At 46.7% G+C, this 27,156-nt stretch overlaps 2 protein-coding genes across 2 annotated transcripts; one reads left to right on the top strand and one right to left on the bottom strand.

The window, feature by feature from the left end:
- Positions 1-3,579: 3,579 nt before the first annotated feature.
- Positions 3,580-6,235, bottom strand: LOC108919215 (60S ribosomal protein L30-like). The gene is made up of 5 exons (XM_018727064.1): positions 6,187-6,235; positions 6,028-6,076; positions 5,605-5,750; positions 4,487-4,617; positions 3,580-3,686 (listed from the first exon to the last, which is right to left on the bottom strand). The coding sequence occupies exons 2-5, from the start codon at positions 6,046-6,048 to the stop codon at positions 3,631-3,633; spliced, it is 354 nt and encodes a 117-aa protein (XP_018582580.1). The 5' UTR covers positions 6,049-6,076; positions 6,187-6,235; the 3' UTR covers positions 3,580-3,630.
- An 860-nt stretch (positions 6,236-7,095) lies between these two features.
- Positions 7,096-15,734, top strand: LOC108919214 (fibrous sheath CABYR-binding protein-like). Its single transcript, XM_018727063.2, has 5 exons — positions 7,096-7,347; positions 7,560-7,649; positions 11,072-11,314; positions 13,379-13,468; positions 13,649-15,734. The coding sequence occupies exons 2-5, from the start codon at positions 7,565-7,567 to the stop codon at positions 13,666-13,668; spliced, it is 438 nt and encodes a 145-aa protein (XP_018582579.2). The 5' UTR covers positions 7,096-7,347; positions 7,560-7,564; the 3' UTR covers positions 13,669-15,734.
- The last annotated feature ends 11,422 nt before the right edge of the window (positions 15,735-27,156 follow it).

Consider the following 27,156-nt stretch of genomic DNA (forward strand, 5'->3'; position numbering starts at 1 on the left):
TTTATGGCCTTTTCATTTCGGTATTTCAGAATGTGGCAAAACGTATCCTATTGCTGACCGAGACCGGCTGATAATGCTGTAAAACACAACGTGCCTCTAAATAGATTGCAGCAACTGTTTATTGACACGTACGTTATATTTTAAAGTTTGTTGTATAAACGTAAAGAGTGTCTGACCATTGAGAAGATTGTTGAACAAATGAAAGTAAATTTGCCATAAATGCATAAACTGTGTCTATATACAGTGTGTGTGTGTGTGTGTATATATATGTATATAGACACAGGTAGGTTAAATTGACACAAAGAAACTTTTTGGCTTTGGTTATATACATGCACATATATATTTATATACAGTTCGCTCCGGCTTGCTGCGACCCCGCTCGGGACAAGCAGTTGTTGACGCGGGTTGGTATAAAGTCATGGTTAAAGACAGCAGCGTCTCGATGTGCTGTACTGCTAATTAAAACAACAGACAAAACATTTTGGTAATTGTAACAATCAATTAGGTAACTACATTTTTTGTTCTGAAACTCCTTTTTTTTTTTTTTTTTTTTTTTTACATGATTTCCCACAAAGTGGAGGAACTAGGACTGTATATTTTTTCCTCCATTACATTTTTTTTTTTTTTTTTGCTAAGCTCATCTGCTGGAGTACCGGATAGCTTCTAAATTCCAGATGGATCGTATTTGACAAATGTTGTCCGGCAACGACGAGCTTCAAAAAAGCCGCGCGCGCGTGTGTGTGTAGGTGTATACGGACCCTGTCCCCCTAAATTTGTGCATAAATTGCACATAGAGCTATTTAGGTAGTTTACGCTGGCCGTAAAGCGACCGTACTGTATGAATGGAGCGTCTGCATCTGAGTTGTACACTGCTCTGGAGAACAGTGTGTGCTGCATGAATAACTGTAAAAATACATATGATCCAGATGTGCTGGGGGAGGTGGAGGTGAGCTCAGCGTCTGGCCCAACCCCACAGTCCTCCACGGGATGTCTGGCAGAGAGGGATCAGCGAGGATTACCCGGCTGTCGCTCGGCACCGGGCGACCAGGGAGCCCAGCGTCGCCCGCTCCCGTCCGACGCGTGCTCGCCTAGCTCGCGCCCCTCTCCCGTGACTCGTCCGACCGGGTCGGCCATCGGGCCTCCTCTGGGACGCGGAGAAGGTCGGAGCAAGCGGTCAGGACGACGGAGAGCGGGCTCCTTCCACTGGGGGCTGCGCTGCCACTAACAATCTTAATTCTAGTTTACACAGCCAATAAATGCACCAGACATCTTCTCAGCAAATACATTCAAAATACAAATCATTTGATTCTTGTGAGAAGCGGTCATATTTTAGTCGTGGCAGACAATAATTACAAAAATGTAGCGCTTCTGCTTATTCTTCGGTGTCACTAGTGTGTAGTTTTATATTGTAATTTTTTTTTTTTTTTGCAGCTGAACCGAATAATAAGAGTCTTATGGATAAAACCAATAAGCACAAAATACTGCAAGATGCACCATTAAAAGCCATGGTGTGTGTGTGTGTGTGTGTGTGTGTGTGCGTGCGCAAGTGTGTTTTCCCAGCCAGTCGCAGAGCACGTGCCTCACGGGATGAACCTCTTTAATTTGACCCGACGAGGAGATGAGGAAAACTGGGGCGAAGGCCTGAAGAGCTCAAAGCAGCACGTGATTAAGGTCTGTTCTTCAGCTCATGGGCAGCTTTATATATAGATGTACTGTTCTGACCACAAAATTTTATTAGTCATAACACAGTTTGTACTGTCCACGCAAAAATAAAATACAAACTGTAAACTTTTTAAAAATGATATACATCTGTAAAAAAAAAAAAAAAAAAAAGTATATATGTATTTATTAGATGAACCTGAATGTGCTATTTTGGCCACCAGAATGAAACGTGCACTGGTAATATTTCAACATTTCATATTTAGCTTGAAAACAATGAATCAGCAAAAGAATGAAAACAAAAGATACACACACACAGTCTGAAGCTGCTTGTCCCAAGTGGGGTCACAGCAAACCAGAGCCTAACCTGGCAACACAGGGCACAAGACCGGAGGGGGATGGAACACCCTGGACGGGACACCAGTCCATCGCAAGGCACCCCAAGCAGGACTCGAACCCCAGACCCACCAGAGAGCAGGCAGAGGCCAAAACTGCTGCGCCACCACGCTCCGCACAATAGCTCCACGTTGTCTGAATTAGTCCAGGAGTGTGAAGCTACACATTGGTACAGCTTTCCTGAAAAATCTATATCTTCCCTGAAATTTTGCAGCTCGCTGAATAAAGTGGAGCAGCGATTTCCCTTTTCGAACCTTTTCACAATATTCCATCGGTCAACGTTACAGAAAGCAGTCATTGAGCACAAGCACTTCTGCAGAGTATTGAAGTATAGAAACCAAAATGTCAAATCATTACATGTTTTGTGGCTCCATAACACTAAATAACATGATTACACATGACTTACTGAGCTTCGGCCAAGGGATTCAAACCCATGAAGTTTTAAATGGCCCTGAGGTCAGTAGTACTTCCAGAGACACTATATCCATCCCTACACCCACCTGGAGACACCATATTCATCCCTATACCTACCTGGAGACCCACGTGGAGACACTATATCAGTCCCTACACCCACCTGGAGACACTATATCCGTCCCTACGCCCATCTCGGACTCGCGGATCACAGCTACGCCGCAGCGTACGACCTCCTAACACCCTCATTATCCACATGTCACTGGCCTGCTTTTTAAGCAAACATAAAACGCAAATCCACAATAAATCAAGACTACAGGAACTAAAAGAAATAAAAAGTTCAGAGCAACAGCCCGAAAAGGAAAGAGGAAAATAGGTGAATCAGTGGCTAAATTCACCGTAAGGCGCCCCGCTGCCGTACATTTACATTACCTTTACCACAGGCTACCACATATACTCACTCTGTAGAACAGAGCGCTAAATTCGCTCCTCGGTTGCCATAACAACAAGGAAGCGCAAAAACGATCTAATCGGGTGCGCTTAATATTTGGTCTTGGTGCCAACATGTACTGGTCACACAGAGAGGACTGGCACCTGTTTACCGGAACACGGTATGAGCAAGAAGGTCGCTGCCAACCGAGAAACGTTCACGCGCTCTAACTTTGAGATGTTGCCTGTTAAACAACGGACGAACGCTCACACAGATACTCCTGTAACGCAACGTCAACGTTTATATATACGTATATTTTTTAACTACCAGGAAGGTGATGAGGTCAATATTCCGATACGTTTATGCAGCTACCCGTGCGATGTACATTGGTTCACGTGGCGGAAGGTAAGAAAGCGCACTTTAGAATCACGCGTCTGCATCTCCTTCGCCAAATGTAACGAACACATCGCATTTTCCGCGAGGCGAACGTCGCTTTGGAGAAAAGCGTCGACTAAATAAATACACGTAAAGCAATGTAAATCACGTGCTTCTTTTCAGGGTAAAACTCTGCAGCGATTCATCATGTTTGCAGACCAAGCTTCCCTGAAGTCCAAGGGCTTTGATGAGAGAAAACGCACTGATGGATATTCCTGCGAAACACAAAAGCGCAGAGACACGCAAAAGAGGAAGCAAGCGTTCTTATTACGTTTATTCGTCGGGCCGGGAGAGCGCCGCTACTTCTCGGCCTGCTGCTGCTGGTCCGGCATGCTCCTGATGATGTCCGAGTCGCCTGGAGCGAGAGGAGAAGGAAGGAGCAGCGCGTGAGCGAACTCGCCGACGCTCGCCATCCGATCGGACACGCGGAGACGCCGCCTGTATCCAACAGAGCAGGTATGAGGGAGAACAAGACAGGTGCCTGACGCGCAGTTGACGCGCCGCTGTTCATCTAGCCAACTTCTAGCCCCGATCAGAGCGCTGACTGGTACTGATGATCGGCACCGGTCCGGGCACCGCGGTACGGGTCGTATGGTACCCCACCCTTACAGCCTCGCACAGAGATCACGTGTGTGTGTGTGTGGCAGGGCAGTAACACACGATTTTACAGTTACTGATGTTGTGTAACGCAGACACTTTCGCTGCAGAATCTCGATCATTCGCCCTAAATGGGAATTTGAAAAAAAAAAGAAAAGGGCGGATATAACCGTCGGAGCCCGCGTGATGCGAGCTGCGTTTCAAAACCGACCGTTATTTATACTGGTTCCGTAATGGAAGAAAAAGCTATACAAACTTGCAGGTATTCATTTTCAACCCTCGTCGTTATTTCAGCGCCGTGAAAAGAAAGCCAAAAGCGTACGGAAATGACCCCCGGCGTTACGACACCGTCGCAGTTGAGCGTGCGGCCAACGAAGGGTTAAAAGACACCGGAGTCACACGATGGCGAAGGGTCTCGGGGTGGAGCGAGACGTTTCGAGGGACCGGCGTAAAAAAGGAGAGGCCTGGCAAACGGCCAAGTAAAGGACGCGGCTGTTTCACGTGGCAGGCGCGACTCGCGGCAAAAGGATGGGCCAGGGGTTCGAGACGGAAGCTCACCGGGGTCGATGATGGCCAGCGTGCACACTCTGTAGTACTTGCCGCACGCTGTGCCGAGCTCTATGTTGTTTCCGCTGTAGTGATGGACCCCGCTTTTGGCCAGCATGGCATAGTACTCGATTTCGGATTTCCTAGGGGGAGGAAAAAAAAAAAACAGAGAACGGCTTCAGCCGAACTTTCCGAGCGTCTCGACAGTCACGTCCCGTTGCTGGGGCGGGTTTCCGAAAATTCAGCGCGCGGGGACGCAGCGGCTACAGGTGTGCCACTTGTGCGCGATCGGAAGCCCTGTGAAGAAGGCGTAGGGACACTAGGTGGCGCAGTGGTTACAGCTGTTCCACTTTAACTCGAAGGACGGTACTTCGAATGACACAAAGTCGCCGTCACTAATGCTGAAAACGTCACGTATAAATACCGCTGATAAAACGACATTTAACATTTTAACAAAACACCTGTTCTAGAAAACACGGTAAGATTTGCTCATTTAAATAGAGGCATAAGGGAGCTTGTTTACTATTTACTGAAAATATTTCTCCAAGTTCGTTCATGAGGTATGAGGAGGGTCACGGTCAGATATTTCCCTGCAATCTGATGGTTCCTGGATCAAATCCCGGTGCTGCTACAGTACTTTATCACGGTACATTTACACTTATTTAGCGGACACTTTCTTCCAAAGAGACTTACACCGCTAATCAGTTACTCTGATTTACCCATGTACACAGCAGGGTCATTTTTAGCAGAGCTTTTCACGGGTACTTCAGCAGGAGGGAAAGAGTGGATCTGGGTCCTTCAGGTTCAAAGACTGAGGCTCCAACCACGACCCTAACAATTTACCCTGAACTGACAGAGGGAAAGAATACCCTGCCAATCAAAGGAGTAAATCGCAGTAACGTTTCTTCTGGAGCATTAAGCTGCCTCACGCAAAGGCGTCCGCTAAATGAGTGAAGGGTAATAAATACAGTATAACGTGGAACTGACGCAAAAGGTACCGGTCAAGCGTAAGATTCGGCCTCAAGAGGATCACAAAGGTCTAAAGCTGCAGTGAGTTCCGGACTCAGCAGCACGAGGGGCCCTGGGTGTCCGGGCGAGGGGAGCGTGACCGGGCGAGAGGTGTGCGTCACCTCAGAGCAGGGCAGTTGTTTCCCAGGATGACCAGCTTGGCTTTGCCCTGGCGGATCATCTTCAGGGTCTGTTTGTAGCCCAGTACGTATTTACCGCTCTTCATCACCAGCTGGAGCCTGGAGTTGATGGACTCCAAGGACTTCTTCTGCTCGTGACAGAGACAGGTACAGAAGCAGCTCATCTCTCGCTCTCTCTCTCTCTCTCTCTCTCTCTCACACACACACCTCTCAGGCGGTGTCCTGTCAATCAGTGTCATCATGTGAATGTGTCACACACGTGCAATGACATGTAGCCCCCAGCCCAGTGACGTCAGACTTTTAGCCTCGGGACTGACACACTGGGCGGGATGCGATGCACGCGACACCACGGACACGCGCCCCGTGCCCGCGCAGCCCCAACTCCACTCCACTCTCTCCACTCACCGTCTTCTTGGCGGCCACCATGACTGCGCTTCGGTCCCCTCCGGCCGCCCTGATGACACACACACACACACACACAGAGCAGCGCGTGACTGAGCGCCCGCGAGCCGAACGCGCGATAAAGTTACAAATAACGACAAAATGACAGGCAGACGCGCTCACCGAGCTCAAACTCCAATATGGCCTCAGTGGGAAAGGACCGACCTCCCGGCGTGCTTTGCGTTTCCGCGAGCTCGTGGACGCGGGTCGCTGCGGCGCTGATGCTGTGCGGTACTGTTGCCATAGAAACGGTAACGCGCCCCCAGCGCAGTGTACGGCGAACCCAATGGATGGATTTCTTTATTTTATTATGTATATTGGTATTTCAAATTATAATATAATAATAATAATAATACCCCCCGCCCCCGTGGGCGATGCTTTGCCTCACTAGTACCTGTTGGGAGGTGGGAAAGAGGACTGAGCTCCAACATTAGTTGGCCAGTTACCCTGTTTGCCCCAGTCCAGCGCAAAAAATCATTGGAACTGAGTTAAATTAGTTTTCAATATGGATTATTTAATGTTTTTTTGTCGAGACAGCTGACCAAAAGGATGTGATTTTTCCGGAATTATTTTAACCATCATCAATAATTCAAAAACACCGTGGGGGGAAAAAAGCGTGTCGGCGCTGCGAAAGGTGCGTTGAGCGCTCCGACACACAGATAAAGCGAACAGTCACGTGTCAGGAGGACTCGCGCTGCGCACGAGACAGACACGCGCGCGACCCGAGGCTTTTCGCGCCCTCGCGCACAGCTCTTATTACTCGCTCTGCGTCCGGTCCTCCGTAGCGTTTTGATACTAATATTTTACTTGGCGGGGGGGGATAAAAAAAACTATCCGCACTTACGAGCTCGGTTGTTGTTCCTTTCAGTTTGTATTTTTAAAAAGTATTTAATTACTCCTTATATAATATATGTGTTGCTGCGATCGCTGAGTGTAACTACAGTAAAGTTATGGTGCAGCCCGATCATAATCTGAGTCTCCGGAGCATATCTGCGAAGTGTGGGCACGACGAATGAATGGCTGTGTGTCTTCGCGGGGGGTGGAGCGCGTGCCGTGAACGGCCGATCGGTGAACGCAGCCTATTGAGCGCGTGCGCGTCATTTGAATGCGAGTCACGCTGAAGTGGCGACGCCGCGCCGCCAGGTGGACCGGCGCAGGTGGACCTCAGTGGCCCTCCGTGGGATGCCCGGGGATCGTGAAGAGCGCAGCGCAGGAGCTCGCCACGCGTGTCCTCCGCTTGCTTAGCCCTCCCGATAATAACAAGAAAAATAATATACTAATAATGTAAGTGCGGCTGTAGGAGCCTCGATCATCCTCATTCTTTAATTGTTGGGGGGTTTGGGTGGGCAGGATCCACGTGACCTCCCTATTTTGGATTTCTCCTTTAGGCAACTAAGAAGGCATTGCTGGAGGAACCTGCACTGTGTGGCCTGTCAGGTTCCTCCAGAGATGCCTTATTAGTTCCTCTTGCTTTTTTTCTCCATCATGTCCTGAAGTCAGAATGGGGTGTTCAACCAGCACCGAGACGGTAACGTCCCAAGGGAGAAGACCAGGTACCAAGCCGGAGGAGAGCAACGGATCGACGGGTGAGTGCGGCAGAAACGCACCGGGACACTGGCACCTCCGCATGTTGTGAAATGTGTTCTTCTTACCCTGAAACCACCATGTTGCTTTGAAAAAAAGCTCTCTGCTTCACAGTGGGTTTTTTTAGGTGGATGGAAATTTCTTACCTTTATAAAATTGTCTTCTTCACACCAGTGACCTGCTCTTCGCACATAGTATACTCCTTTGTATTTTCTCCAGCAGTTTCTAAAGAACGGTTGGTAGCGTAGTAATTAGAGCTGCTGCCTTTGGGCCCAAGGCTTGGGTCGCAGGTTTGCAGCTCAACTCTAGATTTAGTACTGCTGAGCAAGGTACTTACCATGTATTGTTACAGTAAAATTAGCCAGCTGTATAAATGGCTTAATAATTTTAAATAGCTTAATATTGTAAGTTGCTTTGGCGGCATGGTGGCACGGTGAGAAGCGCTGCTGTCTCACAGCGCCTGGGTGGTGTGAGAGGATATAGGTTTGATCCCCGCAACGTCTGTGTGGAGTCTGCATGTTCTGCCTGTGTGGGTTTCCTCCGGGTGCTCTGGTTTCCTCCCACAATCCAAAGACATGCTGTTCAGGTGACAGAGAAAGAGTGTGTGTTCCACTGATGTATGGATGAGTGATCCAGTGTAAGTAGTGTATCTAGCAGTGTAAGTCACCACGGTGAATAAGGTGTGTGGGCTCATAACACTGCATAGAGTTCATTGGAAGTCGCTTTGGCAAAAAGTGTCTGCTAAAAAATTGTAAATATGTATCAAATGCATGGTATGGCTAAAATGTTTTGTACTTCTATGAGTTGTGAAACACAAGGATCCAAATGTCTGTTTAACATTGTCATTTTTTTCTGCAAAGTTCCATCAACTGTCATTTTCCTGTTGCTTTTTTTTTTTTTAATAAAATGGATTAGAGTTTCATCTTTGATGCCTTTATTATGGAGCCTAAACAATTATCCATCCAGTTTTAACAGCCGCTTGTTCTGAGAAGGGTCACAGTGATCCAGAGCGTATCCGGGAAGCACTGGGTGTAAGGCTGAAGGGGAGCACTCCCTGGATGGGACTCCATCCAAGGGCATAAACAATTATTCAACAGGAAATGCTCTTGAAGTTTGTCTTTATCCACTCGCAGTTCTGCAATGGTATTCATAAGCCGAGCGTCAATAATTCCTGAAATGTAGAACACACTTACCGAATGATCAGTAATTTTGCGACATATTGCTCCCTGTCAAGCCACACTTATTTCTATATTTATTTTTCTATTATATAATTTCATAACATACATCCTGCATTTGCTCAGCAAAATCTTTTCTGTATTTGCGGTCTATAATCCATGAGATTTCATCTGGTGCCTACTGGACTTGTATTGTTTTTCCAGCAGTACAAACATGCAAATGAATCATTTTATTAGTTATCTCAATGCTTGCAGCCAAAAAGCTCATTTTTGTACCTTTTTCCACGCTTTGAACAGCTGAGTCAGTGTTACCTGTATCCTAAAGGTTGTCTTTGCATACACTGGTACGCAGGGTTTCATGTGCATCTTTACCGTACTGCTCAGCCTTGGAATTTCTTCACCGATATCGAATAGAGGATGTGTCCTGTACCCGCAGGAGGGACCTGTTCTACCGTGTTTACCTGCAGTGTGTTGTTCTTTTTTTGTTGTTTTCCTTTGCTTTGACCTCAGTTGATTTCAGCGATGTCTGTGTCTCCGTGGAAGATAATATGACATTTTTCGTTTGGAAGGGGGTACGTTTCCTGCTCTCCAGTGGGTGTGGGGTTCGAGTCCCGCTTGGGGTGCCTTGCGATGGACTGGCGTCCCGTCCTGGGTGTGTCCCCTCCAGCCTTACGCCCTGTGTTGCCGGGTTAGGCTCCGGTTCTCCGCGACCCCTCTCGGCACAAATGGTTTCGGACAGTGTGTGTGTGTGTGTGTGTGTGCGCACATCTGACCCTCATTTATTTCTATACTGGAGTAGCAGGAATACCATAGGGCTCATCCTGGGACTCGAACTGATGAACTGTGTTAACCGCCTGCATTTTGGAGCCACTGTGCTCCCTGCAGCTCTCTCTGTCCAATAGATGCTGTGCGATGTCACCTGTGGGTGGGACGTATTTGAATGTACATTTGCTTCACTATCTGTCATGCTGCGTTAGTGGCGCAGTTTCGCTGCGGTTATCGTTCGTGTGTGAAAGGACCATTATGCGCTCACAGAGCCGGAGCGCGTGCCTTGCGCTTTCTTGACAACGATGACACTGTTCGTACTTTGACGGCCTGAACATGTTTGAATATCGAACAGTGAAAAAGCTGCAGGTCCGATTTGTTCTAGCCATGACAGTTATGCATAGATGGGTTACCTATGGGGTCTGTGTGGAGCTCAGAAGGTGCTTACCCTCTTACCCTTATTATCTGTGTGTGTGTGTGTGTGTGTGTGTGTGTGTGTGTGTGTGTGTGTGTGTGTGTGTGATCTCTATACACACATACACTGACCACCACACATTTAATGGGCAGATTAAATCGCATTTAATAGACAGCGGTAAAGATGGTTTTCATGCATTGCTTTCAGATCTCATTTTTTTTTCAGCTCTAACTTACTGTAGCATTAAATAGGGAAATTAACCATTTAATAATATTTTTTCCGAAATGCTTTTTTTAAAATTCCTTTTCTGTTAAGAGGAAGTGAAAGGCACATCGCCATTCCCATTACATACACACACACACATTTTCAGAACCGCTTGTCCCAAACGGGGTCACGGGGAACCGGAGCCTACCCGGCAACACAGGGCGTAAGGCCGGAGGGGGAAGGGGACACACCCAGGACGGGACGCCAGTCCGCCGCAAGGCACCCCAAGCGGGACTCGAACCCCAGCCCGACCCGAGAGCGGGCACAGGCCAAGCCATTCCCGTTATGGACAGCCAATTACCTTCATCCCTTGTCCCCCGTTTTTCCAGTTTTAGGCAATTATCTGGTTTTTCTGACAACTCTGGCAGCCCGAAGGGACGAACAGGGGAACTGACTCCCCGATGTGCTTGCTGTGAGCCAACAGCTTCTTTTTACTCCAGCTGCAGCACAGGCATCTCTCTTTCTTAAGGTTATGTGGCCCAGTTTGTGTTCCCTAGACTCCCCCACCACAGATGAGCAGTGCACAATACCTCGATCTTACTGGAAGTCTGACAGGCAATCTGAGCATCACGTCCAGGAGCAGCTGTAACATCTGCTCACCTCTTTCTCCAAGGCAGATGAATGGTCCACAGAGCTCCTCTGCAGCAGCTAGACTGGACATCCAGTTTAAATCTTCACTGCCTTGACAGTACAATTCAGAGCAAGACTCTACTGTAGAGCTCAGCAGTTGTCGGGGGGAGTCATTGTATGTGAGACCGGATGAAAGATTTGGGTTTCTTACCTCCCTTTTTCTGCTTTGCTTCAGCAGAGCATTACTGTGACAAGAAAAACTTCTCCGAAGACACAGAGACCATTCCAGACTTCAACCATTTACCTGGCAGCCAGGAGCCTCCAGCCAGCGGCGCACTGGATGCTGATGCCAAGAAGGATGAGGCTGGAGCCCCTGTGGAGGAGGAGCCTGCGGAAGAACACGCAGATGTGGACGAAGTCGAGGGAACGGCGGAGCCGCCGGCGCAGGAGGTGCCGAGCTCGGACGCCCGGGAGACGGGTACGAGCGCCTTGCGCGGCTTCTGCCACCCGGCGCTCGAGCCTCTGTCATGCAAACAAAAAACCCGTGCAAATGATGCAGATTCCTTAAAAGTACTAATTAAAGAAAAGTTAAATGAAATACAAATTATTATTAAAAGTTTAAATCTTCCATTGAAAAAAGAAAACTTTCGGCCTCAGGCCTTCTTCAGCGTGTAGAATATCAATGGAACGTGTGACTTAATAGAACCTCACATCTCACAAATGCTCCCGTTCTCTGTTTTGCTGCATCGTCGCCCGCTGACGCCGTTTGCGTCGAAATTTCACGCTTCAGTTCCGTACTGTAATAAATGCACGAGTGCTGTCCTACGTCAAATTTATAGGGAAAGTAATATAAGTGGGCGAGGACTTTAGAGAATGCAGATGGGCATCACGTAGCATCAAGTACTGCAAAGCAGGACGAACCCTCACCGTCCCACTGGACACTGTTCGGGTCAATCGCTTTGTTCCACACTAATAACCTACTGGTTGCTAAATGCACTGATGACCGGGAGCTTAAGTTACCGGGGAGATCTGCATCCTGGGAGGTCTGCCGTGTCCCCGAACGTGCGCCGTTTTGTTGTCACACGGAGCCGCCGATGCTGCCAGGGCGATCGGTGCTCGGAAGGCTGCTGAATTAGTCATGTTCCTTCTGATGCGCCGCCCGCCTTCATTCTTTCGCGCTGCGCCTCTGTCGTGCGCTCCGTCAGGCTGCCGCTCTGCTGTCCGGCGTGTGAACGCTGTCATTTTGCTTCGGTTGTTGTGTTTTTATTCATATTTTCTCTGAAACATCCAACGGCCCTTGTTGGCTGTAGACCAGGTGAACCGAGGGCTGGACGAACAGATCTTTGCTACTCTATTAGATCTCAGACCGAACAATTGCTCCTTTAATAACCCTGACCTTCACCCTCACCCTAACCCTCACCCTAACCCAGAATGCGGAATTGTAATAAAAACAGCGGTTGTCCGTACTTCAACCTTGTTTCCAGAGCTGGCCCTAAACGGGGAGTTCATCGCAGTGCATTAAAAGAGAATTGCCTCTCATTTTTCCATCGTGATTCATAAAAAGTGGCTGCACAGATTGTGATAGTTGTGACTGTTTTCCCGAGTCGAATACTTCCGGTACAGTAAGCGCTCGCAGGTGTTTGTACAAATGTCGGCCCTTCCGATGTGTTGTTTTCATGCGGTGGTAGATCCTTCATTGAGCTTTCTGATTTAACGCTGTCCTGGAAACCGTTCCCTCGATGGACCGAAAACCCCGTGTGCAGGAATGTGATGAGATTCGCTGTCCAAGGGACTCCTGAAGAGAGCGGTTAGGGTCCGGATAGGGACACTGTGCGAAATCGAATGGATTACAGGCCACAGGGACCGGAACCTAGTCAGCGTTGCAACGTGAACCTGCTGGTAACCAGAGTGTAACGCTTCGGACGGCTCGCGCGGACGCAGCCCAACTGCCTTTTGTCTCGCAGAGAGCGGGGAGGGATCAAATAGCCCTTTGGACTGATCTGCAGTGAAATGCTGGGGTCACTTCAGGTTGACTTCTAACTTTATGATTATTCTTCATAAAGTTTAGAGACTCAGCCAGATGGAAGCTGAAGTAAAGGACATTAGTGTTTATTCAGTAAGTGTTGCCCCACATATAGTATAAAACAGTGTAACACAGAAATTCATTCATTCATTCATTCATTCATTATCAATAACACTGTGGGGTAGAGTCATAAGGTGTGAGACAGGGGACACCCTGGACTAGGCACCTGTCCATTGGAGAGCAATGATACACACACACACACACACACACACACACACACACACACACTATGTACAATTTACAGTCACCATTTCACGTGAAACACATGTCTTTGAACGCTGGGAGGAAACCAGAGCACCCTGAGGAATGCGGGAAATGAGGAATGTTGCTCACCAGATGTATAGTTCATTTTATTCCAGATCGTCGCGATGTCGGTCTCGAGTGCGTGTGGGAGACGAGCGCGTATAACTGCTTCCTTCATCTGCGGATCTTTTTTTTTTTTTTTTTTCCACCGACCAGGGGAGGAAGCCGAGGCGTCCCCGGAGCACGCCGGTGACACCGAGGTCACAGAAGCTCAGGTGGAGCCCAGCGCTGCTGAGGAAGCACCTGGTGAGACTTGGCCCCTAGTGTCTTGCCTCTCATCTATCTACTGTGAGGCTCACTTACCTGCCAAGTGTAGCTGTGCTCTAAAAGCGTTGCAGGAGCTAATGAAATATTGACTAACCCTTCAAGTGCGGCACTTACACTCACTGTGTCTTTTAAGACATGGCAATTGTTGTTCTCTTCCAGCATCCGCTGAAAACGAATAGATGAGGCCCTCTGCTCATGAGCGGTGGCGCAAACCGGTCAAGAGGACGAGAGGGTTTTTGTGAAAATAGCGGTAAAGACGCTACGGATCCAAGCGAGGAGTTGGGAAGCTCGAGGACTTCCACTTGTCTGTTGCCAAGATGAAAACGACGAAGCTGCAGGACCCTCATCGCTGACGCCGTTGTGCCTTTTTTTGCCCGTAAAATCTTCAGCGGGGCTTTTTATCTAAATATTTCTCATTTACTTGACATATAACCAGTGTGAAGGCAGTGAGAAAGTGCTACTTCAGCATCTTCTGCTTTTGTACCGCAAAGGGTTTTCCAGGTAAAACTGCTCTAGGATGCCAGGACCTCTTTAGATTAGCCATGTTGCATAAACAGTGAAATTTTACGAGGTGCAGGTATGTTACATGACCTTACTGCTATTTCATTTACCCACAGCTGACTTAATGTACTATTAATTCTTGCATGAGTGGAGTGGGGATAATACACATTAGAAACTTGCGATGTGCTTAATAGAAATGCAATTGATCGAATCGGTTAATAATTTTTTTGCGTGCATGAAACTAACTAATAGGCCACCCAGCTTGTGTCAAATGTGTATGGAAATGTATATGTTCTGTGCTCACGTCATACTCTACCTTCTTTATGCAGTGATATTATGCGTACAGTGAGGCGAAGAAGAAAGTTCGTACCTCGCTCCTGCCCCACGCAAGGCAAAGTATGGTCACCTCTCACTGAGTGCATCTGACTTGTCTCATAGCTGCATATTTTTATTATAGTGTAAAATCGTCAGTTTTCATAATAATGAGCCCTAAAGCAAAAAGAAAAAAAAGTTTAAATTCATGCAAGGTGTTGAAAAGGCAAAGGAAAAGGCCTTACCTGTCAACTGAAAGGTCAAAGTGATAAAAGGCATAGAATTTTCTTGAAGGCCCGTATTGTTACAAATGAGTTTTTGCGATATGATTTCCCATTCATTAATCTGAATCCTTATCCTTAACAAGTATCGCGGCAGAGAGGGGCGATTACGGTCATTTCAGGTATTGCCTTGGAAGCTGGAGTTCTGACGCTCTGGGTTGGGTTTTGAATGACAACCTTCCCTGTGTTTGAAAGATAAGGCAGGAGTTTTGCATGTCTGGTGAAAAAAATGGGTGAACGTTTCATAGCTCAGGAATGGATTATTTATTTGAATGCTAATTCAATTATAAGTTTATTTAATGAGAAACCTCCTTATAATAAGCAATGACGATGACAGAAGGATTATGTCTTATCATATGAGGTTAGATTTCTCTGCTGTTAGGGCTTGGTGAGGGCTAGATGAGCATAGTTCTGTTCTAATACATAAAACCACTGAACTGCAAATGGTTTACTTTATTTCAGTATGTGTTAGTGTGTCATTCTCTTGTTTCATCCATATTTCTGTGAGAAAGTTTCTTCCGCTTGCTGTTCCATAAAAATATGGAACTGAAATAATGCAATAACAACCAGGTGGAACACCATGGAGACAAAGAAGAGAAAGGTTTTTTTTCTCAGAAGGAGTTCACCAGCAGCACAGCAAAGCTGGAGGAAGCAGGTGATCATATGAGCACCGAGGGCGCGCGGTTGGGTTTCTCTCCTCAACCTGTGGTTCGAGTTCGGCTGAACAGGTGAGCAATGCTGTGACGCTTCCAGCTTCATAAGCAGGCAGGATGTGTGCGTTCCTCTCTACGCATATTCCGTGCGACGGTGACGGAGGTTCGCGGATGGGGCCCAGTCTCCACCAGCCCACCCTTAGGGAAAGGAGACAGAGAGAGAGTCATGGAACACATACGCATCCTGCGTTTAATAAAATGCCTGCCACTTCCCTACTTTGATTTGGGGGACCAAATGCTATTTAATTTGTGTGAATCAGTAGTATGCTTTTTTTTTTTTGTATAATGTTATTAACACACGTCCATGTGCGCAGTTACTGGAAATAATCAGCAGTTACTCTCTGTGTGTATTCTGTCATTTTTATTTATGTACCGTAACACACACATCCTGCCTGCATATGAAGCTGGAAACGTTATACTTGTCGCTCATGCGTTCGGCCGAACTTTAACCGTAAGTTCAGGACATGAACCTAACAGGTAAGCACCGGGTGGCATGGGGGCACGGTGAGTAGTGCTGCTGTCTCATAGCACCTGGGTGGTGTGAGAGGCCATGGGTTCGATCCCTGCTCAGCACCTGGAAGGAACACACCCAAACATGGGGAGAACATGTGAATAGTGCATGGACTAAGCTGAACTTGACACCAGCAGTGGGCAGCACTACCATGTGGTCTTCTTCTCACTTATAGTGTGTGTTAAGTTCTTAAGCCTGTTATCTCAGTGATCATGGCCCTGACTGGACTGTCCAAACTATGCAGTTTTCATTGATTTCCTACATCTTCATGGCTCTGCTGTATTAAATGGTGAATTAGTACATAAACTTTACATTTATTCATTTAGTTGATACTTTCCTCCAATGTGACTTAGTGTTAAGGTTACAGTTATTTACCCATTTATACAGCTGAGTAATTTAGGGTAAGTACCTTGCTCAAGGGTTCTACAGCTGGAGGTAGGACTCAAACCTGCAACCTTTGGATCCAAAGGCAGTAGTGCCAACCCCTACGCTACCACCTCTCCCTAAAATACCCTTCAATACTAAGTATCATACATATATACCTGTATGTGTGCTTTCTTTGTGAGCATTTGCGAAGTGTACGGCGTGTAACAGCTACAAAAGTGCTGGACCGGTGCAGGTAGACAGCCGTGCACTATAATAGAGTAATTCATAAAACTGATTTCTTATTCTCCGTTATGATGACTAATGTTACTGAAGACACGGTGTCCATTTTAATGGGATTAGTTGGTATATCAGCATAAAAGGGGGTCAGTTTTGGGCCACGTCATTAACCATTTTTACCACTGAAAATAATTTGTTGTGTCTTTGATTTATGAAAATTCATTATAGGAAGGGTTTTTCAGGAACGTGACCTTTGTGGGGTGGGTGACAGCTGTACATGAGAAATGTACATTTATTGTGTAGGGTTACACCACTATCGCTCTGTGTGTGTGTGTGTGTGTGTGTGTGTGTGTGTGTGTGTGTGTGTGTGTGTGTGTGTGTGTGTGTGTCATGGAAAGTTCCCAGCAGTGGCACGCAGGCCTGGTAGACGCTATCTAAGCAAGCTCAGGTTGCACTGTAGTTCACGGTGTCCCGTTTCACGAATCCACCAGGATATGGTTGCACTGTGCATCGTCCTCAAGTGAGGGGACACGCACACACACACAGAGGACAGCAGAGTGTGTCCAGCAAGAGAGCGACCACGGCTGTAGCGAAGCTTCACCTTGCCACAGCTGCACGCAAACTGTCATGTTTGCAGTGTGTGTAGTCAAATTAAACACGCCACACATTATCCACAGTGGATGAGATATTATCTCATCTATACATTCCATATGTGCAGGGAAATAATTACATCAAACAACATTTATTGATACAGGCAATAAAATGACACAAAATGCATTTATGCTGCTTAAGTAGTGTGCAGCTCTGAAAAGAGTAGCCAGCTGTGATCCAACTGCTCTGCATTTCTTTTTTTGTACAAGGTTTTTATGACATTTACCATAATAAAACACCATACAGACCTCAGGACCGACATCAGAGGTAGGGAAGGAGAGGCAGGACAGCTGAGCTCATGGACCTAACTTTTTCACACTAAAACAGTGAAAATACTGAGTTAATTCTGGAGAGCCTTCTGGATACTTTAAATTAATCTATAGACCAGCTTTCTATATTATGAATTGTATACAGTGCTGCTTGAAAGTAGGTGAACCCTATAGGGAAGGTCATTATTCTTGTATAAACTATCCAAGTGAATTTGGCAAACACTCATTGACATGTGGTGACACATTTGTCCAAAGGAGCCTACAATTATTTACCTGTTTATACAGCTGGGTAATTTTACTGGAGCAATTTAGGGTAAGTACCTTGCTCAAGGGCACTACAGTCAGAGGTGGGATTCAAACCTGCAACTCAGAAAGCAGCAGCTGCCCCAACTAACACACACATACACACTCTCCTCTCAACAAACACTTTGGCTGCAAATATTTACCCTCATAGGGTCAACGGGTTTACCCTGAATTGACCACGTACCAAATACCCAGATATATAGATACTTCAAAATCTGTCTGTATAAAAGTGCCAGCTGAGAAATGAATTTACAGTAACGATCTGCCTAGAACGCTGGAACACAACAAATTCACAAGTGAAGCAGCTTTAGACAATAATATTAATGTACCTTCAACTTGTCAAGAATAAAAAAAATACCATACATTCCCATGTCCCTTACCTGTAGGGACCGATAGCCGCTGGGCCTTTCGGGGTCTTCGTTATTTTCCTCACAACGGCAGACGTGACTTGAACGGGACCAGTTTACTGCCGATGGGAATCCAGGAAGCACAAGAAGTGTTTTTCAGAGCTCACCCACTGGACACAACTGCCCTCCCGCTGCTCTCTGCAGCGCACCGCTATATCCTCATTATGCAGACAAACCTTGTCGAGGTCAACGACAGGATACGGACTATTTAATAAATGCACTTTTCTGGGTTTTAAAATGTTTAATGTGTTCATAGCAAAAAAAAAAAAAAAAAAAAGAGAGAGAAAACTGTCCTCATCCGCAAAGCCCGCATTCATGTGAAAAGTTCACGCTGCTACCTGAGGTCACATGTAAAGAAATGCATGAAAAGAAGAATATAGCATAAGAATGAGGCGGTCGTCTTAAAGCAGGCTCATCAGCAACAACTCCCTCTACATGCAAAATGATCCATCTAGCTCTTGCTTAAATTCAAAATATGGTGCACAGTAGGAGATGGAACAAGCTGAAGGGGGTCAGTGGTTAAGATGCCCCTACGAACCAGCGCTGTGGAGTCGGAAGCAATTATTGGGTTACTGGAGTCGGTAAGAATATACCGAATCCGACTAAATGTACCGTGCATGCCGGCGTATAAGTTGATCTGGCATATAAGTCAACCCCCAAAAGTTAGAGGTGTAATATAGCTTTAGGCCTACATTTGCAGGATAAGTTGACCCCCAAAATAATGTGCAACTTTTGGGCAGTGCTGTGCAGTCGGAGTCGGAAGCAATTAGTGGGTTATTGGAGTCGAAGCTTTTGTGCACTGACTCCACAGCCCTGCTACGAACAGCACAAATACTGAGTCTAAAATGTCAGATGTCACACACACACATATATATATATATAAAAAATTCCCCACTCGCCCCTTTTTGCGGGCGGTCTTACTCCTTCAAGCTCGGGTCCTCTACCAGAGGCCTGGGAGCTTGAGGGTTCTGCGCAGTACCTTAGCTGTTCCTAGGACCGCGCTCTTCTGGACAGAGATCTCGGATGTTGTTCCCGGGATCTGCTGGAGCCACTCTCCCAGCTTAGGGGTCGCGGCCCCAGGTGTTTCGATTATCACCGGGACCACTGTTGCCTTCACCTTCCACATCTTTTCTAGCTCCTCTCTCAGTCCTTGGTATTTCCCAAGCTTCTCATGTTCTTTCTTTCTGATGTTGCCATCGCTTGGGATGGCGACATCTATCACTACGGCTTTCTTCCGCCGTTTGTCCACCGCTACTATGTCCGGTTGGTTAGCCATTACCAGTTTGTCAGTCTGGATCTGGAAGTCCCACAGGATCTCGGCTCGGTCATTCTCGACCACCCTTGGGGGTGTATCCCACTTTGATCTTGGGACTTCCAGCCCATACTCGGCTCAGATGTTCCTGTACACCAGGGGTCACCAACATGGTTCACATGAGTCGCCTGCGGGCCTGTTCTAAAAATAGCTCACCATAGCGCCACTTACCAGTAAGCTGCATCTAATTTTTTTTGTTGCTATTCTTTTTAAATCACACTTGCATTGGTGTAAATTTGAAAATGACAATATTAAAAAAAAACTTTAAAAAATATTTCATATTAGATTAGAGCTAGCTGGTCTCCACGGCAACCGTTGCCGTAGAGAGCAGCTAGCGGGCGCAGTGAAAGGGAGGAGATGATTTACCCCTGAAAACATGGCAGAAGAAAGAAAGAAAACATATCATTTTCACAGTGAATGGGAGGAAGAGTTCTTTTTTACCACTGTGAAAGATTCCTGCGTGTGTCTCATTTGCGGGGCGACTGTGGCGACGGCAAAGCGGCACAATGTTGAGAGACATTTCAGAACGTGTCACGCAAGCTACCATGCTAACTACCCACCGGGCAGCGCGGCATTACGAGTGGAAAAAGCCCGCGAGTTAAAGGCAGGTTTGTGCAAACAGCAGTCTTTTTTCACGAGACCGGTGAAAAACCCCCAAAAAGCAAACTGGTAGCCCTTCACATTAATCGGTACCCAAGAAGTAGCTCTCAGTTTCAAAAAGGTTGGTGACCCCTGCTGTACACTATGCCAGCCACTTGGTTATGGCGTTCCATGTATGCCTTGCCTGCTAGCATCTTACACCCTGCTGTTATGTGCTGGATTGTCTCAGGGGCATCTTTGCACAGCCTGCACCTGGGGTCCTGCCTGGTGCGGTAGACCCACCCCGGCCTCTATTGATCTTGTACTTAGAGCTTGTTCCTGTGCTGCTATGATTAGTGCCTCTGTGCTGTCTTTCAGTCCAGCTTTGTCCAGCCACTGGTATGATTTTTCGATATCAGCCACTTCTTCAATCTGTCAGTGGTGCATACTGTGTAGGGGTTTGTCCTTCTGTGACGGTTCCTGTTCTTCCTCGCCCTCCTTCTCGGGTTTCTGCTGCCTGAGGTATTCACTAAGCATCTCATTAGTCGGGGCCATCTTCCTGATGTAGTCAAGGATCTTTGTTGTTTCATCCTGAATAGTGGCTCTGATGCTCACTAGTCCTCGGCCTCCTTCTTTCCGTTTAGCGTACAGCCTCAGGGTGCTGGATTTGGGGTGAAACCCTCCATGCATTGTCAGGAGCTTCCTTGTCTTCATGTCAGTGGCTTCTATCTCCTCTTTTGGCCAGCTTATTATGCCAGCGGGGTATCTGATGACCGGCAGGGCGTAGGTGTTGATAGCCCGGACCTTGTTCTTCCCATTCAGCTGACTTCTCAGGACTTGCCTTACTCTCTGCAGGTATTTGGCGGTTGCTGCTTTCCTTGCGGCCTCTTCATGATTCCCATGTGCCTGCGGGATTCCAAGGTACTTGTAGCTGTCCTCAACATCTGCTATGTTGCCTTCTGGTAGTACAATCCCCTCAGTTCTGACTACCTTCCCTCTCTTTGTTACCATCCGACTACACTTATCCAATCCGAATGACATTCCGATATCATTGCTGTAGATCCTGGTGGTGTGGATCAGGGAATTGATGTCTCGTTCACTCTTGGCATACAGCTTGATGTCATCCATGTAGAGGAGGTGACTGATGTTTACTCCATTCCGTAGTCGGTATCCGTAGCCAGTCTTGGTGATGATCTGGCTGAGGGGGTTCAGGCCTATGCAGAACAGCAGTGGGGACAATGCATCTCCTTGGTAGATGCCTCACTTGGTGGTGACTTGCGCAATCTGCTTGGAGTTGGCCTCTAGGGTTGTTTTCCACTGCCCCATTGAGTTCCTGATGAAGGCTCTTAGTGTCCTGTTGATCTTGTATAGTTCTAAGCATTCCAGGATCCATGAGTGAGGCATCGAGTCATAGGCTTTCTTGTAGTCAATCCAGGCGGTGCACAGGTTGGTCTGTCTGCTCTTGCAGTCTTGAGTGACTGTTCTGTCTACCAGTAGCTGGTGTTTTGCTCCTCTGGTGTTTCTACCAATTCCTTTCTGGGCCCTGCTCATGTATTGAGCCATATGCCTGTTCATCTTAGCTGCTATGATACCTGAGAGCAGCTTCCATGTTGTGCAGAGGCAGGTTATCAGGCAATAGCTGGATGGGACTGCTCCTTTCTGGGGGTCCTTCAGGATCAGGATTGTTCAGACTTCTGTTAACCATTCAGGGCGGGTCCCATCCATTAGCAGCTGGTTCATTTGTGTTGCCAGGCACTCATGGAGTGCAGTTAGCTTCTTTAGCCAGAAGGCATGGATCATGTCAGGGCCTGGTGCTGTCCAGTTCTTCATACTTGAGACTCTTTCTTGGATGTCTGCCATTGTGATGGTTACTGGATTCTGTTCAGGGAGGTTGCTGTGGTCTGCTCTTAGATCCACTAGCCACTGGGCTTTGTTGTTATGTGATGCCTCCTTCTCCCATATGTTTTTCCAGTATTGCTGTCTCCAACCTTGGTGGGTCCACTTTCATGTTATTACCCTGCCACTGAGAGTACACTTTGGATGGTTCTGTGGAGAACATCTGGTTTATTCTTCTGCCCTCTATCTCTCTTATGTACCTCTTCAGGCAGTTAGCCAAGACTGTGAGTCTTTGCTTGGCAGTTTCTAAGGCCTCAGGTATAGACAGCTTGTTGTACTTCTTAGGCAGGGTTTTCCTCACACCTTCCTGCAGTTTCGATAGCTGACTAACTTCCCTTCATGCTGCCTTGATCTTTGCCTCTAGCCTTCTTTTCCATGGAGGATACTACTTCTTGTGCTTGGTACTCATCTTGTATCCAAGCATCTCAAGGATCATTGTTGCTGTGTTGTATATCAGCTGGTTGGTCTCAGTAGGTATTGTTCATAGTGCTGCATTCACATCTTCAAGTAGACTTTCAATAGGTACTTCACTTGGTTATCGGCCACAGGGGCTCCAGGTGTCCTTCTTAGCCATGATCTTATCTCTTAGGTCAGCTGCTCTTGCGTTCAGCTTACAAGGGCTCATTGTTCTTGGGGCTCGGTACCCAATCTCAGAGTGTGGGGATGATATCTCCCCCCTGACCTGTTGTCCTGGCTCCCCTTTGCCATAACATTTGTGTTGTACCTCATCAATCTCTAGTTGTGATAACAGTTGTTTCTTGCAGATGTTGTAACACTGAGCTACTAGTTGTTTAGGCATTAGTCTTGATGTTGGGTTTCAAAGTATCCATAGGTCCCACATCCTCTTCAAGTAACCCCTTTCACTTGGGTTACTTGTGTAGTAGCATTCCAGCAGTTCCCTATTCTCATCTCTTGTCCATGCATACCTTGTTCTAGTAGCCCACTTATCACCAGTATGTCCTGGTTCCCCAACATCTGGCACAGACCTTGTTAATCCAGGCAACGTCTGAGCCGGCATGACTCTCTTTGTTTGTTTCGCTCTCATATCCAAGGTAGGCAAAGCTAAGCGTAAGGAGGTCTTGCCTAAGGACCCCCTACTGGAGATAGGTCATGACCAGGATTCAAACCCCTGTTTTCCAGGTGAAAGGCAGCAATCTTACCACGCGCACGCACACACGCATGCACGCACCTGGTATGTTATTCCAATTACTGCCCTATAGCTGCAGCCATCTGTCAAAGATGTTTGAGGAGTTGAATGAACTTATGTACTTAACCTGTAGCCTGCTGACATGTCACCATGGCCACACTTGCTGAATCAGCTTGAAAGAGACCCCTTTTCCTTTATTGACACTTTTTTGGTTAAAGAATGGTGAGAAAGTAAACCTTAGCTGTGAATCATGACGAAGAGCAGCGCACACACACACACACACGGACACACGCTGTCTGAAACCACTTGTCCCAAGTGCGGTTGCAGCAAACCAGAGCCTAACCCGGTTACACAGGGTGTAAGGCTGGGGGGGAGGGGATGCACCCAGGACAGGACGGCAGTCCATCACAAGGCACCCCAGGCAGGGCTCGAACCCTGGAGCCACTGGAGAGAAGGTGCCGGCAAAACGTGCTGCGGCACCACAACCCCCCAGAAGAGCAGCAAGTTCTGTCAAAGGTCAGATGGATTCACCCCTGTACTCGCTGTGGTCCCGTCAACAGACACACGGTTTACCTAATTCGCGCAAGCCTACAGACAGTACCCACAGTCAAGAGCAGAGCCCAAAATGCAGGCAATGTTTTATAGATACTGTAACACGGGAAATGATGCCTTCACTGTGGTCCCTGAAGAAATTATTATTCAAATATAATGACATATAATGAGTGACTAAACATTATAGTGACATGGAGCAAACATTTAATAGAATATTCATACTCCTGACGGTGGATCTATTCCAGCTGAAGATCTGCGCTAAATGTGTTTGAAAAGTAAGATTGGGGTGGAGTGAATATTACGTCCTGTGTTGCCGGGTAGGCTCCGGTTCCCCACGACCCCATATGGGACAAGTGGTTCAGAAAATGTGTGTGTGTGTGAATATGAAAATTGGTTACAAATGATCAGACGTCCCCATGTGAAATATTTAGGCTTTCCTCACCCCTGCAATGACACTGCCAAATCTCCCAAGGCCATACGAGCGAACATCACGCCACGTGTGTGTGCTCATTATTCACACGCTTACACCTGGATGCGCTTTTTCCTTCCCTCGCTGTGCCACTGTGAAAGTGTGAAGCGGGCTGTGCAGACTGCAGTGAAAAAACCCCATTGTGATGCTTCCAAATCTCAGGTTATAACAGTTTAAAAGTGAGTACAGAAGCGTGGTGCTCCCTCCTATAGGCACCACAGCTACTGTCTCGGCGTACCAGCCAAATGCACCGCCGGGTCGAAATGCTTCCGGAAGGGTATTTTTTTCAAAAGGAATCTTTAAAGTAATATGATTTAAAAAATCCCTAATGTAATATGAGAGGTGAAGGACACACAATGGATGCACCAGTTTGTTGTGCAGCCTGATGATGTGGGAGGCAGAAGCCGCTCCACAGTACTCCGGTAATCACAACGCACAGGTCCGTGTTTTTAAAGTAACTATCGTAGTACTTCACATGTACTTCACATGTACATTGTTGGAGAAAGATCTACTAAAAGATGGGGGGGAAACTACTTAAAATGTCCTTTTGGAAAATGTTTTTAAACGAAATACTTACAATATCAACATTACATTATATTGCTGAACATCTCAAGAGGCTCTGCAAAAGGCAAAATAGAAATGTGCGCATGAATGTTCATGCGCCCATCGCACTGCTGCATAGTGGATACCTCCTCGATCCTTTCCTGGAGGTCCAACTCCATAGGTACCTGTCTGATGGCCACCACTTGGCCTGCCTTCTTGTGGATGGCTTTGTACGCACTGCCGTAGGAGCTGTGGGAGGGCAGCAGTTGTGACCAGTGCACCACAGTATTTCTCACATTATGGGAAATCACACACACACACACACACACACACACACACACACACACACACACACACACCATCTGAAACCACTTATCCCATGTGGGGGTCACAGAGAGCTTGAGCCTAACCCGGCAACACAGGGAGTAAGGCTGGAGGGGAGGGGACAACACCCAGGACAGGACACCAGTCCATCACAAGGCACCCCAAGTGGGACTCGAAACCCAGACCCACCAGAGAGCACAACCCGGTCCAACCCACTGTGCCACCGCACCCCCTATGGGAAATCAGAGAAATAATAATAATGACAATAATAACAGTAATAATAATAATGACTCCACGGTAATAATTCAAAGACCTTTTCATGACTCCTGACTTTCTCCAAGCTCCTGACGAATCTCGTCCGTTAACGTGAACATGTTATCAGAAAATATGCATATCTATATCGGAGCAATTTCAGCTGATTGGTGTGTGTTTATGTAAATTCTGATGTCCATGTGATGCTGCTCAGCTGCGCTTTACTACATTTCAAAAATGAGCTCCCGTCCTTCGCCAGGCTTTTTCAGCTTGCTGTGAAGAGAAGGAAGTGACCATTAAAAGAGGCACCAGGAGCAGGACAGCAAGTCCCTGCAGCAGCTTGATGGTGTGGAACAGAAGGGCCTTGGGGCCGCAGGGACCAGCTGGACGAGCTCTTCAGCCCTGCAGAGGAGATGCTGCAGTTACTAAGACCGGCATGCCACAGTTGTGACTTCATCACTGCACATCATTTTCCATGAACTCATTTAAAAAGTATTAAATCCGTATTTATTTCCCAATTAATTCCCCTACCGTAAACTCCTCATTATTTTCATAGAAAAGCAGTTTTAATTCCGGGAAACCAAAGATAAGACAATTTTTCGACATCTAAAATGTAAAGCGTTTGACTAGAGCCAAATCAGCAATGTGTATTATAATAATAATAACAATAATAATATTTACAGCACAATAATATAATTTATTGCTCTATGCCGAAGACAAAATCAGAACTTGTTCTAAGGGTCATAAATAAAGCAAAAGAGAAATAATAACTGCTGTCAATTATTCACTCATCTATACAGCTGAGTAATTATTTTTTATCAGTGATCATTCATTTTATTATCATTACCGTATTTCTTGGGTCTTGGGCAGTATGGGGTGTCTTCTCCAGCTCCCTATTGGCCCGACACCCAAATAATAAAATTTATAACAAAGTGCGGGGGGTGAAGCAACCATATAAAATGTTATACATTGGCGTACACAAACAACCATAACAAAAGTAAAAACAGTGAGGTTTCTGAAAAAAACAGTGTAAGCACTCTTATGAACAAGAAGCGGTGCGCTCACGTGAAGGCGGGACCGCATAGGGTGCGAGTGCACGCGCACGCATTGAATGATGATGGTACAATGATACAATTAGACAATGATACAATTAGAAATGCAAGCAAAGTAAATACCCTATGTTTAGTAAACATACACTATGTTTAGGCTATACATAGGAGTGAAACGGCGTTTCTCCTGGACCACGGTGCGAACGTAGAGGACACATATAAGGCTACTAACACAATGCTAGTAATACTACTATACTCTATACATACTATATGTACAGTCAATAATTCTACTGCTACGGCTACAATGCGCAACATGGCATGAGCTGTAAACACTGTTGGAGCGAGCGGAATCGAGGTGGTCCCACACTGTGTTTACAGCGATGCCTTATGCTGTGTGTGTGACCAGTCGCATTTCAGAGATAGGAAACAGTGTGTTTCTTATTATAATTACATAATGTTCTTGAAATGTGTGTTTTTTAATGTGCTGAAAGGGAGTCTTACGGCCATTGCGTTTGGTATTTAATTAATGAAACACTGCAACACGTCTGAGCTTCCTAGAAATTGCCAAAGATATGTTAAGAATAATTCCTAATAGTCTGTTAATCTTTCAAGCCTGTTTGTGTACAATTTATTACATACTGGCTGCATATCTTTATCCAATATTGGAGGAATGCGTGGAATAAAATGGTCATATTTCTATCATTGATGGGCAACACAGTGGCACAGCGAGTAGCGCTGCTGTCTCACAGCACCTGGGTGGTGTGATAGGACATGGGTTCGATCCCCACTCGGTCTGTGAGGAGTTCGCATGTTCTCCCCATGTCTGCGTGAGTTTCCTGTGGGTGCTCTGGTTTCCTCCCACAGTCCAAAGACATGCTGTTCAGGATCACCCATAGTGTGCGAGTGACCGAGAGAGCGTGTCCCACTGGTGTATGGACACACACAGTAGATTCGGTCAGAAGTCAGATCACAAACAGTGTAACTTCCTTGCAC

This window comes from Scleropages formosus, chromosome 23 (assembly GCF_900964775.1).
Source record: "Scleropages formosus chromosome 23, fSclFor1.1, whole genome shotgun sequence".
NCBI classification, from domain to species: domain Eukaryota; kingdom Metazoa; phylum Chordata; class Actinopteri; order Osteoglossiformes; family Osteoglossidae; genus Scleropages; species Scleropages formosus.